Source organism: Opisthocomus hoazin, chromosome 10 (assembly GCF_030867145.1).
Source record: "Opisthocomus hoazin isolate bOpiHoa1 chromosome 10, bOpiHoa1.hap1, whole genome shotgun sequence".
Classification (NCBI taxonomy): domain Eukaryota; kingdom Metazoa; phylum Chordata; class Aves; order Opisthocomiformes; family Opisthocomidae; genus Opisthocomus; species Opisthocomus hoazin.
The window spans coordinates 29,868,077-29,883,098 of NC_134423.1; the positions used below are offsets into that span (position 1 = coordinate 29,868,077).

The 15,022-nt window shown below is 52.7% G+C and overlaps 1 protein-coding gene across 2 annotated transcripts in view; it reads right to left on the reverse strand.

Moving 5' to 3' along the window:
- Nucleotides 1-4,038, reverse strand: part of IGDCC4 (immunoglobulin superfamily DCC subclass member 4) — a 100,332-nt gene extending 96,294 nt beyond the window's left edge. For both annotated transcript variants that reach the window (XM_075431571.1, XM_075431570.1), the window contains exon 1: nucleotides 3,884-4,038. In XM_075431571.1, the coding sequence (XP_075287686.1) occupies nucleotides 3,884-3,989 (106 nt within the window). In that variant the 5' untranslated portion in view covers nucleotides 3,990-4,038. The remainder of the gene's footprint in view (nucleotides 1-3,883) is intronic.
- Nucleotides 4,039-15,022: the final 10,984 nt, after the last annotated feature.

Consider the following 15,022-nt stretch of genomic DNA (forward strand, 5'->3'; position numbering starts at 1 on the left):
CTGTCCTACCTGAACAAGGTGCAAGCTCAGTTCAAAGCTCTTCCTGCAGGTGAAGCCCTTCAGGTTCCTCCCGTAGGTGGGTTTTCCAGTGCCTCTCCTTCAGGCCACGCAGAAGCTGTCTCTCCCCTCTGCTTGATTGCTTATTTTCAAAAACTCTGAATTCTCCATACCCACAGTGGCCATGACTGACCAGCAGCTCCCCGAATTATTTGGAAAAGGAAAAGGAAATGGACAGACAACCAGATAGCACATCTGCACAAGCCTCTTTCTTAGAAAACCAGGCTAAAAATACTGTAGACGAGCGGATCCAGTTCTTCTCCAGAAAGCAATGAAATTGCACCAGAGTTGATTTTGGCCCAACATGCACTTGGCAAACACTGATAACAAGGATTTACCATATCCCCTCTAGTATTACAGCTGACTATAAAGCAAACATTTGCTTCCTACAGATAACAAAATGACTATGATCGCTTCGGGTTTGTAAAGGTTTGGGTTTTTGCCGCCACCCAAGGCAGGCCTACAATTCTCAGTGTCCATGCAGAAAAGCCCCTACGCGTAACACTGGCCTCGGTTTTCCCTCAGGTACCCACTCACCTCATGCAGAGATACATTTGGGATGGATTCCAGCAACAAATTACGACCAGATTAAATATTAATTCCCATCTTAATTATATAACCATGACTCGGCTTAATGGCCAGACAGCCATTTAAACAGGAGGGGAGCGTGTAAATCGTGCAAGCAGCATCTCTTACGCTGCAAATGCCCAAACTGGTTCACCAGCACCTGGATTTTCCCCTAGGAGAAGAGTCAGCCTTCGGGAGGGCAGCTCCAAGAGAGGTGGAGCTCAAGTCACGCGGCAAGCAGTACGGTACCAGGAGTCACAAATTCGTAACCCAACACGGAACAACGCAGCACCCTGCCCTCGGGATAATTTTACACTATAGCGATGATGATCTATACGTGCTGAATACTTACTGATGGATTTTACCCTCTCAACACTTTTGATGGAGAGAAGTGTGCGGCATCTCTGCTTTTGCCTGAAGATGGGCCCTGAGAACACCAGAGCAGACGAAGCAACTGGCCCAGGACCACAGCAGGCACTCAAGCAAGATGTCCCGTATGCCACAGCAACACCCAGCCCACCCAGCAGCTCCCGAATGCGGACCGCTCCGGTGCCCCCAATGCAGAGAGACCCGTGCCGCACCACAGAAGCTGCTTCTAGCTCCAAATTGGGCTGCGAGTACACACACAGGGAGAATCGTCTCCCTTCTTCCCCAGGGAAAGGCAGGTTGCCAAACATTTTCTTTTTAAATTATTACTTGGGCCCCTCCGAAGCGGCTCGCGTACCATCAGCGATTCAGCCACCACGCCTGGGGCCCCCTGCGGCGGATCAGACTTGCTACAGCTGCCAGGAGAAAGTCTGCTGCGGAAAGGGGGGAGAAATCAGAAAATCGGCAGCTTCTGCTTCACTTTGGACTTCGAGGTAGTGAAAGGAGATGGCACAAGAAAAAGAGAAGCAAAAAGCTAGGGAAAACAAGAACAGAACTGGGCCTGAGAGGTTTCTCCTTCAGCCTCACACACCAGAAGAGAAACGCCTGAACAACGGCAGCACTGACTTCCCCAGGCACAGGCACGAACTGCACGCAGCAGGCTGCGGTTACGCTGCCGAGACGAACGCGACAGGAAGGGTAAAATAAATCAGAATGAAAGTTAGGTGATGTCGAAAAGGGAAATCTGTTCTACAGCAAGCGGACTCAACCACAAACCCAGATGACACAAACCCAGACAGGTTTCAGCTGATCCCTTGGAAGGAAAGCTCAGCCCACTTCCCACCGGCACATCCCCTGTAGAGAGCCCCACGGAAAGCAACCGGCACAACCCCCTTGCCAGAGCCAACCCAAGAGGGGCTGGTTGGTTTTTTTCCTCTTAAACCCCTTCCTGCTACCGCAGGAAAAACAGTCTCAAAGTAAGACCGGCAGAAGGCTTTCAAAACACTGGATCACATCCCCAGCTAGCGTAAACTGGCACGGCTTCCATCAAGTCCACAGAGGGGGGAAGGTTTTCCAGTCTACTTCTTCCCTAAGCGTTTCATACGCAGCGAGGCTTGAACTTTGGATCAAAACACGCAGGCTCCAGGATCAAACGCAGACTTCCCCCAAACCATTTCAACCCTCTGCCAAATTAATTTCAGATTGAAACAAGTCCATGTTTTTCTTTTCAGAATCAAACCCACCTGTTGGAAAGCACATCCGCATGTACCAAGCGGCACGTCCACAGACGGCGCGGATGCACTCGCTACCTCCACACAATACGCGGCCCGTTGTTAGAAAACAAACGGAAACAATTCTCCCTACTTGCCTAATGGCGCACAAAAAAAGCGGAGAAGTCACAACTGCAAATTACCGCAAAGCCTTTTAAGTTTTCTTGTTGAAGGGGGTTTGAAAAACAACATCCACTCCAACCACCTTTTTCTTTTTTTTTTATTTATTTCTTTTCTTTTTGTAAATCATTGCTCTCCATTGCAAGCCTCAGGATCCACTCAGCTGTTTGCTCAAACACGCAGGAGACGCAGCTCCCACCCGCCCCAGCTTACCCACTCCTGTGCTGGTGGGGTCACAGGCTGCCGTCTGTCCAGACAAACCCACACGCGCTGGTGACAACGGGCCACGTACGTGGACCATTACTCACTTCTACACCCCGCCACTGCCACGCTGCACCTATACCAAATGATAACCCACCCCTTACGGGACCTCATAACGTTCTGAAAAAAAGAAAGGAAATAAAAACAACCCCGCAGCCATCCACCACACCATATTCTCCCCCAGAAGGCGATTTTCAAAGCGATAAAAACTAAACATCCTTTGCGCTGTTCTGCCGAACCTGAATGTATCAAGAGGACTAAAAACATACGAAGACACAGGGAGGGCTTCTCCCCCACAAACCCAGTTTAAGAGGCTCTTTTGAGCAAGAGCATCTCCAGGACACGCACACAGAGCTGGCATTTTTCAGTGTGGCTCCGCCAGCCGGTACCTTCCCAACCCCTCCTCGGCAATGCAGACGAAAGCCCACGCACCCCACGGTCCGCGGCCCCGACAGCCCTTGACGCCAACTTCGACGGCGGAAAGCCGTACGTGTGCCCGACACGGAGCCCTTTGCGTAACCGTTGCAAAACACGGGAGCGAGGAGCATGGCTACTCCTGGGTCGCTCCCCTTGACCGCAGGGACATCTGCCCACCCAGCTGCTGCGGGCAGCAGGGCGAGGGTCCCCGCCATGGCCCTGCCAGACACCTGGGCCTGCTCCATGCCGGACCAGCGCTTCGGCCCCGGCCCTTCCTGAGGGAACCCGCCGCTGGCAAGGCGGGGGTCTGGGGGTCACCGCTGCTGCCCCGCTCCCCTCTGCCCGGCCCTCTGAGGGGAGCTCCCGGTGGGGGACCCCCGCTGCCACCCCCAAAAGGTGACCCCACGGCAGGCACCGTCCAGACGGGGGTTTGGGGCCACCAGCGTGGCCGTCGCCCAACTCTGGGGGATAAAAAGCGGTCGGGGGAGAGGAGGGGATGAGGGGGGTGAAAAATGGCCATGGGGGAATCAGCTAATGAGGGGGGAGAGGGCGACTGGGGAGCGGGGAATGGCCGCTGAGGGGGGAGAGGGCGACTGAGGGGGGGGAATGGCCGCTGAGGGGGGAGAGGGCGACTGGGGGGGGAGAGGACGACTGAGGGGGGGAATGGCCGCTGAGGGGGGAGAGAATGGCTGCTGAGGGAAACGAGGGTCCTGGCCAGGGAGCGCATCCCCTCAGGGCAGGTGTCGCCGCGGCCCCACGCGTGACCGCGACCGCCCGTGGGCTCGGGGGTACCGACACCCCCCCCCGCCCCGTTCCTCACCCACCTTGCACGGCCAGCACGGCGAGGGCGGAGAAGCAGAGACAAAGCAGGTCCTCCAGCGCCATGTAAGCCCCGCCGGGCGCCGGGAGCAGGGGCCGCCGCGGCCGCATCTAAGAGGGGAGCAGCGCGCCCTCCCGCCGCCCCACCGCCATCTTGTGCGAGCGCCCCGGCCCCGCGCTGCCCGCCGGCCCCGCCGGGCCCCGCTGCCGGGGGCGGGGGCGGCCCTGCCCCGCCGCTGCTCCGCCTTTGGCAGCGGGTTCGCCGCCGGGCCCGGGGGGGGGGGGACCAACAGGTTGCTGCCAGCCCGCGGCGGGGGGAGCGGCCCCGCCTGCTGAGGGGGGGGGGGGAGCGGGGACGGGCGGCCGCGGCAGGTGCGGGGCTGGAGCGGGCGGGTATCAGCGTTTTAGGTGCTTTTTTATTCATTTTTCTCCCCCTTCTCTTTTAGTTTTTGGGTTGTTTTTTTTTTTTTTCCTTGTGAGCGTGGAGGACACCGCGCTGCCCGCACCCATCGTCTCCCCCCTCACGGAACCCCCCCCCGTGTCCCCTCAGGGCTGCGGGACCCCCCCCCGCCGCTCCCCGCTGACAGGACCCGCAGCCGATGGCCGCCCTCCCGCCGGCCCCGCTGAGGGCAGAGCTGCTGCCCCCCTTCCCCAGCGCAGCTCCCTCAGGTGTGTCTCCCTCGCTGGGCTTTCCAGGCGTCGAAGCCTCACGTACGCTTCCCAGGTGCCTCGGGAAATAAAGCGAATAAAGCGCAGCTGTGGAGAGGGACGGGGCCAGCCAAGCCAAGGCGTGGAAGCGCGGCGGGGAGTGGAGGAAAGATGGAGACGGAGGTCGCTGGCTCCCCGCCTTGGCTGGGCCCCGGGCACAGCTTCACGCTGGGCCGCAGGTGCGGGTTTTGTCCCCAGGACAGGTGACACCAAGCTCTGCTTTCGGCAGCAGAAGGCAGCGGCACCCGGAGCGGGCAGGAGGGGTCCACGTTGGCCTCTGGAAGGAGAAGAGGCGGCCCGGGGCAGCGAGGTGTTTTGTCGCAACCGTATGGAACACGGAGAGGGCCAGCTACGCAGAATATGGAAAAAAAGAAACTTTTTGAATCCAGACCTTCCTATCTATTAGCTTGTTTAGTGAAATATAAAAACTTGAATGAAACCAGGAAGGTTTTCACAGAATTACAGAATAGTAGGGGTTGGAAGGGACCTCTGTGGGTCACCCAGCCCAACCCCCTGCCGAAGCAGGGTCACCCAGAGCAGGCTGCACAGCACTACCCGCACAGGCGGGTCTGGAATATCTCCAGAGAATGAGACTCCACAGCCTCCCTGGGCAGCCTGTTCCAGGGCTCCATCACCCTCAGAGGGAAGAAGTTCTTCCTCGGGTTCTGCTGGAACTTCCTCTTCTTCAGTTTGTGCCCATTGCCCCTTGTCCTGTCACTGGACACCCCTGGAAAGAGTCTGACCCCATTCTCCTGACACCCACTCTTGAGATATTTATAAGCGTTTCTAAGGTCCCCTCTCAGCCTTCTCTTCTCCAGGCTGAACAAGCCCAGCTCCCTCAGCCTCTCCTCGTAGGAGAGATGCTCCAGTCCCTTCATCATCATCCTCGTAGCCCATTTTCCATGTGAGTGGGTAGCTACGTTAGTCCTTGGCACCGTTAGTGCAGGGCAGCCCCAGGATCCAGCAGCCCCCGGCGCCGGGCAGGCATGCGGGGTAAATAATTACCTGTAGGACAGGGTAATAAAGCCACAGCAAATCCACCAGCCCCTATTCCTGCACCATCCATACACCTCCCTCCCTGCAGAAGGAAAAGGAGATAGTAACAGCCATGCTCCCTTCTGCACTACTCCAGCTTGGAGCTAAAGGTAAACAAACTCTCCTCTCCCACCTGCTCCTTTCTGCGTGAGGTGGTTTCAAAGGAGCTGTCAAATTGCTTTAACAAGGCTGTAGAGGAACGTCTCCCCATTGCATCTGCCAGTGGTTTCTTACATTTCTCCCTCCCTTTAAGCAAGAAAACCTTTACCTAAACATCAGGCAAGTCTGGCATAATATAAATAACAAAAACTGCTAGTGATCTGAAAAATACTGCCCACTCTGGCTAACAGCATCTGCCTGTGTTGACCCAGCTGCCTTGACCCAGCTCCCTGCCAAAAAGGCAGGGTTAGAGGCGGGCACCAGCTCCAACAGACCGTATTTTAGGTCTAATTCTTGTCTTTGCTCCCTACCCGACGTCACAGAGTTACTCTGTGTCAGTCGGAACAGGAAAGAAACCAGCAATTTGACAAACCCAAGCTTGCAATGGGTCTGTACCTTCAATGTCTGTCCCTGGGGAAAAGGAAAAAACAAGACTTAGCAAGCAGCCCCTGAACTGCGAAAGCGCCAGCAACGTGACCCAGAGCAGCAGCTCCTTTCACATTAGCAACAAACGCTCTCACCCGCGTCAGCACTGGCAAGCGGAGCTCGGACGGCCAACAGTTCTGCAGGCGACTCCTTCACAGCCGCAGCCGACGCCGGCTGACGCGTGCGACGGCCGGAGCCGGTCCTGGGGTTGCAGGGCAACGTTCCAGGCGTCACACCTCCCGGGGAGCCATCGGCTGCGTCAGCCACGAAGTGACTTCTTGCGGTGCTGACAGAGGAAGGAGAGCCTGGAGAAAGAGGCGCTTTGTAGATTCGGGAAGGATCGGGGAACTCCCTGGCTGTAAGTCGATAAAGGACAAAGTGACAGCAGACCTGTGCCAACAGCAGGGACATTCCTTCCCCAGATAATGGCATTTCTGCCCCAATACTTAGAGCAAGCAAAAGCCCCCATTTATGCACAGCAGACTGCCCAGTGTTCCCGTCCCTCTCGGCGAGGAGTTTCATTCTACCTTTCAATAGCTGCAAACCTCAGATACTTCGAGCTGAAAAGTGTGAATGGCAAAGAGCAGTAGCAACAAGTGGCATGGTGTTGTCGTTCAGCCTTTTGTTCCCCCTTCGAGAGACGTTATTTCTGTGCTCCAAATAAAAATCTTCGGTGAGTCGGGTATATGGACAGTATATCGTACACATCTCTTGGTTTGTGTAAGATCCCAGCCAATAAGACCTCATTAGGGAAATCCAGCAGAAGCTGCCATAAATGTATCTAGCTCAGCAGGAGCTTTTCCAGTGCAGCCAGCCTGTAGCCAAGGGGGGATCCAGGCTTCTGAAATGTTGGTGTAGGTGCAAGAGGCCTCGAAGCACAGCAGCACGTGTCACAGAGGTGTCTGAACCAGAATTTCTCCAGGCTCTGAATGCAAACCCATGCTAAGCAGCCCGTGTCCACTTCCAGCCGGCAGCTGTAGGATTCAGACTACCAGGATCCAGCTGTCCAAGATACTAAACAAATGCAGGCAAAGAAGAACACTTCCTCCCAAAAAAGACCCCCTAAAATAAAAGAAACCCAACAAGCAGGGAAAAGCCCTCTCAGAGAGAAAGCAGTGAGGAACAAGAAGATTCACAGCACACTGCATGTTTTTATTAAATAGGCAGCACGACATTGTCCCAGTCCTAGGTTCCGGCTGAATCCCACGGCTGAAAATGCTGTCTGGCTGCCTCCCATGGTTCGGGGTTCAGAGCACTGGGAAGCTGTGGCCCAGGGTCAGAGCAGTCGAGGCAAACGGAAGTTAATTCAAAGTGAACAAGGTCCTGTGCAGCCTGCTGTAGATGACTCTGCTTTGGCAGGGGGGTTGGACTAGATGATCCCCAGAGGTTCTTTCCAGCCCCTACCATTCTGTGATACTGTGTGAAGGGAGACAGTAATTTAAAGCAGAACAGCTATTTCCAAAGCCATGATGAGGATGTTCTTATTCCAGGTGAATAGTTAGTCTTAGTTTAATCCCCTTCACACTGAAGAGGACTGTTTAAATTTGGAATAGGCACTTTCTTTGCAAACTGAGCGTATCCCCCCACACACTGCTGAGGAACAGCGGCTCAGACACAAATCCCCATGCTGCTGAACCCCAAAGCTCTGAAGCTGAAGCACATTGAAGCCTTTGTAGATGCACTTGTTCAAAAGCGCGTTCCTTGTGAGGGAAAGCATCCCCGGGGGTTAGTGCCATCCGGTTCGGCAGGTATGAAGCGCTGCCCTCAGCTACTTGGTCCCATCTCGCAGGGGGTCAGTGCCTGAGACGTGTTTGGGACCACGCTTAGGTTCTTTGTCTCCCAAGCAGGATGAAACCTCCCAGTCTCAAACACAGCCTTACTCTGGCTTCTGACCATCTCTGACTCCAGACGGGTCTGCAAGACTGAGGTTGACATTTTCAGATGGATTTAAGCTGCTGGAGATACCAGAGGAGTTGACTGCTCTTTCCTTTGTGCCAGCATTAGTGCTTGAATGAGCCTGGAGCTGGAGAGAGGAAAGGATGGTGCTGAAAACTTAATTGGCAACAAGAACAACAAAATCAGTCCCCTGACCCAGATCTCCGTGCAATCACCCAAGAGTTAGTGCCAGCACAAGGAAGGCAATGCGAATATACAGACGGAGGCACGAGGAAGCTTTCAATGGCAGCACAAAGCTGGATCAGCTCAAAATCATCGCAAAACTGCAACCTCGGTCTTCCCAGAAAAGGAGTCTCTCAGGGACCTTTACCACCAGGACTCACTTCGTTGCCAGACTTCTGGTCTGGCAGCAACTTCGGCGCTAGAGGGAACGTTGACTTCCAAGCGAGAGAAGTGACGGTAGCCTCCTGTTCCGTATGTGCGAGCAATGCCAAACAGGAGCAGCTGGTTGCACATAATAACACGCATTGTGTAAGTGAGCAACACAATAAGCAATTTGCTTGACAACCCAGGGACATCAGGACAATTCTGTATCACAGAGAAGAAAGAAAACAGGAAAAAAACATGAGATGACCAAACCCTAAGGGAGCCTCGGTATACTACACATGCATTTCATTACGCTTGCTCTTATAAATATTTATTACGCAGCCTGTCTCATCATTCTTCCAGGAACGGGTCTTGTGTTATTGTTATGCCCAGAGAGCGCTTTCCCTCTTCCCCTGGTCCTGCTGCAGGCAGTCGGCAGTTGCCAAAGATAGATAGGGAGCAAGAGGGTGACATTAGCTGTGGAAAATGCTACTTAAAATGGGGCTCAGGGGCAGATATTGGCAGGCGCATTGTTAGGAGAAAAACGAATGGAAGAGGAGAAGACAGCAAGTAATGAGATTCGGAAGCCTGTATTTAAAATACGTTCACGGCAAAAGGGATTTCTGCCAGCAAGGGCCCTGGCCCTCCAGCCAGAGCCGTGAGTGAGCAGAGACTCTCCCACCCTGCAGAGACCTGCACGGATCCAGATGGGGGAACTGTGATTTAGAGGAGTGCCAGGCTATGACACAGCAGTGAGGCTAAGGCTTATTCTGAGTATCAACATCATCTCTCTGTCTACCCATGTTTAAGAAAGGTAAAAAACCTCTAGCATTTACAAAGCTTTGCGCTTAAAGCTTGGAGTGGGTTTTTTTGTCTCTTCCATTTTTGTTGCTGCCTGGATGTCCCCTGTGCCCTGTTCCTTGCTCTTACTGGGACTTGTCACCCAAGAGGGGCTTTACAAAATCAAATGCTAACTTGCCTTACGCAGAGACACATCGGCTGATTCGTTATTTGAGACCATTGGGTCGGGTTACTGGCGTTCTGGTGCAGAAAAACCTGCTGAGACAATTCAGGCTGGGTAGATTTTAGATTAAATGAATCTGTTTCATTTAAGTTAGTCTCCCGTGCTGTCATGTGAGTCTTTTTTGTGTGTACTTGTTAACCAGCTTGTTCGCTGTCAGTTATAATCAAATAAAAACCCACTAGAAACATCCCAATGCGTTATAAAGCAGTTGCATAAGAACATCACTGTCTTGTAAACATGCATGACTACAAAAAATAATATTTACTCATAAACAACATCTGTGGACTTCTCCCTACAGCAGTTACCAAGTACCAATAAAAGTTTTGATCGCTAAATAGTTTAAATTTTATACACTACGACGGTACCTACTAAATAAGGTCGGGTTTAGGCATAAGGAACACATGTAACATCAAGGAACACTGCACAGTCGGGGCTGCCTCCAGAAACACCCGTCGGGCTCCTTTGTAGCGGGAAACATGTGCGTGTGCCAAAACTGAGGGTCTGTTCCGCAGTTTTACTAGACCTACAGAGCCGGCTGTAAAATGCCAAGCGCGCAGCGGAGCAGCTGAAGGGGAAAGCTGCCTGGTGCACACCATCATGCCACCCTCTTGTGGCTAACCCCAGAAAAAGGAGCGGCGTGAATGCCACCGGGTTGTTTTCCGAGTGCCTTGATGCACGCTGAGGAGCACACTGCCCGCGCAGGAGGCAAGGGCCACCTTTTAGCTCGGTGCCGGTTGAAGCCAGCTCAGCAGCAAAAGGCCAGGTTTGAATGAAACCATTCCTGCACTTTGGAAACTTTGGGATCTGGAGCTGACGGGATTTCATTCCAGCCCAACACGCTGAAGGTCTGCAGATGTTCATGGTGGACAGATGTTTGACTTCTGCGTCTCTGGCTATCCTCTACTCAGACACCGGGACCATCGACTTGCCTCTTGAGATAGTTTCAGCCATAAAATTCTGGCCTTTGCTAATATTTCACACAGCAAGAGAGAACCTGATGCTTTCATGCATTTCTGTTCTTGCACCGAGAACTCCCACTGCCCTTTACCTCCCAGAGACCCCCACAGATGAACACCGGGAGGGTGCTGGGCAGCTCCCGCAGCCCCCGTCCACACGAAGAGTTTTGATGCTTTTCCTCAGAAATGGGCAGTTTGCACCCGAAGCAGGTGCTGGCTTTCACAGTGTCCTCAGTGCCCTCGTTGTATAATGCCGGCTGTTCTCACCCGTCAGACAGTTCTGCAAACCTAAATAGATGATGTATTTATTTATGGATTACTGACCACAAGAAAGAGAAGCTTTGCACTATTGTCAACCTTACAGCATTCGGTCTGCTATAAATAATGCATCATTGTTCGGTGTTGGTTTATGGTTTAAGTTCCAATGAGCACCGCGGACCAGCAGACTCAGCAAAGATGAAGGCAGCACGGGGTATTAGTAAGAGAAATAGTACCATCTGACAAAGAGTTTTAGAAAAACAAAGCAAAAATTTAACGTTCTCGGAGTTATTTTAATGTCAACTTCAGCAGCCAAAGACCTCCTTTTACGTCTCATTGAGAACCACACAAATCTATGATTATCCTCTGATTTCCACTCTGCTTTCTCCCAATTGTGAGCTAATTCGGTTGCAGATAAACACTAATTAACACAAGAGGTCACCGCCGTGGCCAGCAGGCACCGTTGCAACGTGGCATTCAAACACACCAAGAGATCAAAAGAGCCTCCGCTGCTGCCTTTGAACTACCCAATTAAAATTTTCACAAATAAAGCTATTGTTTTACCGCTGCTTCATCCAGGGGGGAGAGAGGGCAGAGAGCGAAGAGATCATTGCCTCTAATTGGGCTGCTTTCCCTCGCTTCTTACAGGTTTCCTCCGTGTGGGTTTTTTCTCCGGATCGGTAGAAAAAAGGATGTCCAGACCATTTGCGATGCAGCTATTGCTGTGCAAGGCTACAGCAGGTGGAAAGCAAAGCCGTGGGGAATCTGCTTTCCCTCTCGTGAGCAAAAAGGGCATCGATGCCTTTCTTGGAAAGTTTGATTGATAGCCCTTAAGAAGGACTCGTAAAAAGTGTCTCTCTCTGGCTATTTAAGCAATTCCCTTTTGAAGATGAAGGAGAATATTAGATTAACCCAACTGCTATAATAGCATTATCTCCTGCTTTTAAAGAAAACATATTTCACGGCGTCTGTAATGGAAACAACCCGCGGCTGCACAAGCCCTGGGCTGGTGCTCTGCTGCTGGATGTGCTCTGGTCTCCTTGGAAGGGGTTTTCACCCGGCTCCTGGGGAACCGGTGCAGATACCAGACTTGTGCCACTGTCCCGTGCGGACCACTTGTGGGCAACAGAGAAAGCAGGGCTAGGGCGGACTGTGGGGTCTGAATTCCACTCTTATCCATTGGGGAGCTTGCTTCAACTCAGGATTAAGGCAAATTAGCGGGTGCGTAGGGAGAAAGCTGCACGGCAGCTGTCTGGGCCGTACAGAGACAGAACATCAATCTTGAGAGCTGTCAGCCCAGAGCATTCTGGAAAAAACTAGATGGAAACACCAGCCGAGTATCCGGTGTTACTCGTCTAGTAAAGGTTTAGTAACCTTCAACTCCGGGAAGCAGACGGGTGCACCCTGCAAGGACACACTGCAGTGTGTGTCCCACAGGCGGGTGCCTGCAGCCCTGTACACAGGCGAGCCACAATTAAATCCCCCCTATCACCGTCCAGCGCTCAGCAACATCACCGGAGGAGAAACACTCGTGCTGGGAAGGGAAACGCGGAGCGGGTACGTCTCCGACGGGGCACGTCAGCTTACCAACGCTCGTCCTGGTCCGCCCATTGCCAGCGCCCCAGGGAACAAGGCGGCTCGTGTCTGGCAGGGACCTCGCCCCTTGGGCAAGAAAGATTATTCTGATTATTACCTGATTATTCACTGCTGGAAAGAAACGTGATTATTCTGATTATTACCTGATTATTCACTGCTGAAAAGAAACGTTGTCTCCTCCCAACAATACCAAAGGGAGGAAAAAAATCAAGGTAGTGACCGCAAAGGAGATCAGGCCGTGGCTTGTGCTCACTGATGGCTTCAACTCACCTTCTGGGGAATTCATTTATTGGTGCCAAAGGATGGAAGAGGATCGGGACTCCTCAAAACCAGAGTGGTTGCTGCGAGTTTGTGAAGTTCGGCTCCTCTCCCGGCCCTGAAGCTGTGATGAGCTTTGCCTGGCTGCCAGGTCTCGGAGCAGAGCCGGAGGGCAGCCGTACCGTGCCTGCCTTTGGCACTGAGCCCCAGCAAGTGGCCGGTCATCACGGCATTTGAAAGACGCCTGGCTCTGCAGGTCCAGCTTCCCACCTTGCACGTTACGCTGTTCTTTGGATTGCATCTTCTGCAGCTCCACTCTTGTACCTCGATTCACCAGCGGAGCCGGTCTGAGCCTCTGGTGAAGAAGCTGCATTACCTTAAAATATTCCTTTTCCCTGTAATGTGCTTCTGGAAGCTGCAAACAGTGCATTGCTTGTCCCAGGATTTAATCAGATTAATTAAGATGCACTTGTATTAATTTAAATTACAAGTATCTGAGGGCTCAGCCAAATCAAGTGATTTATGGGCCATATCAATCTAATTAATACCACCAACTCTTAAAATAAAAACCTAATAAATGAATTTATTATACAGATGTAAGATCGACTTATTAGCTTTGGGTCTCTAGTGACATGGCCGATTTGATGGAAGTTTTATATCCTTGCTGGGAAAAGGTCTTTTTTTCTTTTTCCCCCACTTGCTGTATTCTAAAAAGTATCTTCTACAGGGCAGGGGGAGGGAGAAACAACACAAATTCAGTTATCAAAACACCAGCCAAGCCAAGAGGTCCCCAAAGTCTTGCTGTACACAAGTTGTGTGGGTTTTAGAACTGCAAGTGCCCACCGGAGAAGAGTTTCTCTGGCTTCTTGCAGGCAGAACCCGCCCCGGTCTGCGTGCCCGCCGTTGAGCAGGCTGTACCGGCAGTCAGCCAGGGGATGGGAACGGAAAAGGGAGAAGAAGGGAATGAAAAGCTTCTCAGAAGCAAACCTGCGGCAGGGCGTACCGCGCGCGGGAAGGAGCGGGGCTGGTGCGGGAAGCGCCGCTGTGCTGCTCAGCAAGGTGACTTTGTCGGGCTGGGCGACGGGTGCCGTCTGCGGCAGCTGGAAAGCCAAAGTGCCCTAAAATGGCGCTCACACGGGGACAATTTCAAGATGCAAAAGCTTCCCTTTGTCACCGCGGTGTGGGATTTCAAAATTTATTGAGGGGGGGAGGGAAAGAAAGCATTTGTCTCAGAGAAGCCAAAAGCCACAATGCAGCTGATTACACTCGGGTGAAACGAAACGCAGAGGTAAACGAGGAGGGAGAGCCACGCTCGCCGTTACCCGTCCCCAGCCCGCCGGCTGCTCTCCCCGTCGGTGCCCTTGGCAGCTCGGCTCCGTGTTGATGGGCTTCTCAGCGAGATGCTTGTGCTTCAGTCCCGGAGTTCACGCTCGATTTCTCCAGCTGTAAGATTGCTTCCCTTGCTTTGCAAATCTCCCCTTGGAGCAAACGGCCCCGAGAGCGCCGCGCGTTGGAAAAAGGAGCGGGCTCCATCTCTTTACCCTTTGCTTACAAAATAAGTTCTTCAAACACGTTTGTCCTATTGTGTTCAGGATAACAACCCTCTCCAGCAAAGAAAAGGGAAGGAACTGGAAGGGCTTTCTAGGGGAGAAAATGGGGCAATTTATGGAATAATTACATAAAGACAACGCCATCCTCTGTGTCTGTTGCTGTGATTTATTATAGTTACACAGCAAATTGGCTGATTGGAGCATAAAAGATGGCTGCAGGCAAACCTGAACCCCTTTGTGTTCCTGTTCGCCACTCCACACGTGCAAAAGCCAACGAACTCGGCGACACTTGTGACATGCTCGGAGAAATGACCCATCTTTGCTATTTTAAAGGAGGTGCCAGCACAAAGGTGTTGCGAGGAGCAGTCCGTCAGCCCCGGCCACACTGACTGTTCCTGCTGCAGAGCCGCGGGCTGGCTGCTTACTTGGGAAACCTCTGCAAACCCCACCGCCGCCTCTGCGGACAGACACCGGGGTCTGGGGGTACGCTATTCCACTCCTGCCAGCATTCGGTGGGTCATTTCCAGGATCTTTGGCAGTAACTCCCGCCTCCCCTCTCTGGCTGTTACACTTTCTGTGTGCCCCTGCTATTCCACACCTTGTTTCCGTTCGCTGCCCCCAATTACCACTTTGCGTTTGTCGACATCCAGCTGCGTTTTCCGTTCACCAGCTCATTCAGCTAAAACATCCCGATCCCTTTTGTATCAGGTCAGGTGGCTTCAACTGCTTTCCACACACCACTCTCGAGTCCTTTATGCTTATGCTCAAAAAGAAAAGCATTTTGCAGCCAAAGGCACCGTTAGCTGAAGGAGGGGGGACTCTGGTTAGAAGGGGACCAGAGAGGAGGAAAACTAAACTTCCAGCTCCGTGGGGGACAGGATTTGAGCATTTTCATTCCTCTTCAAAGCTGGA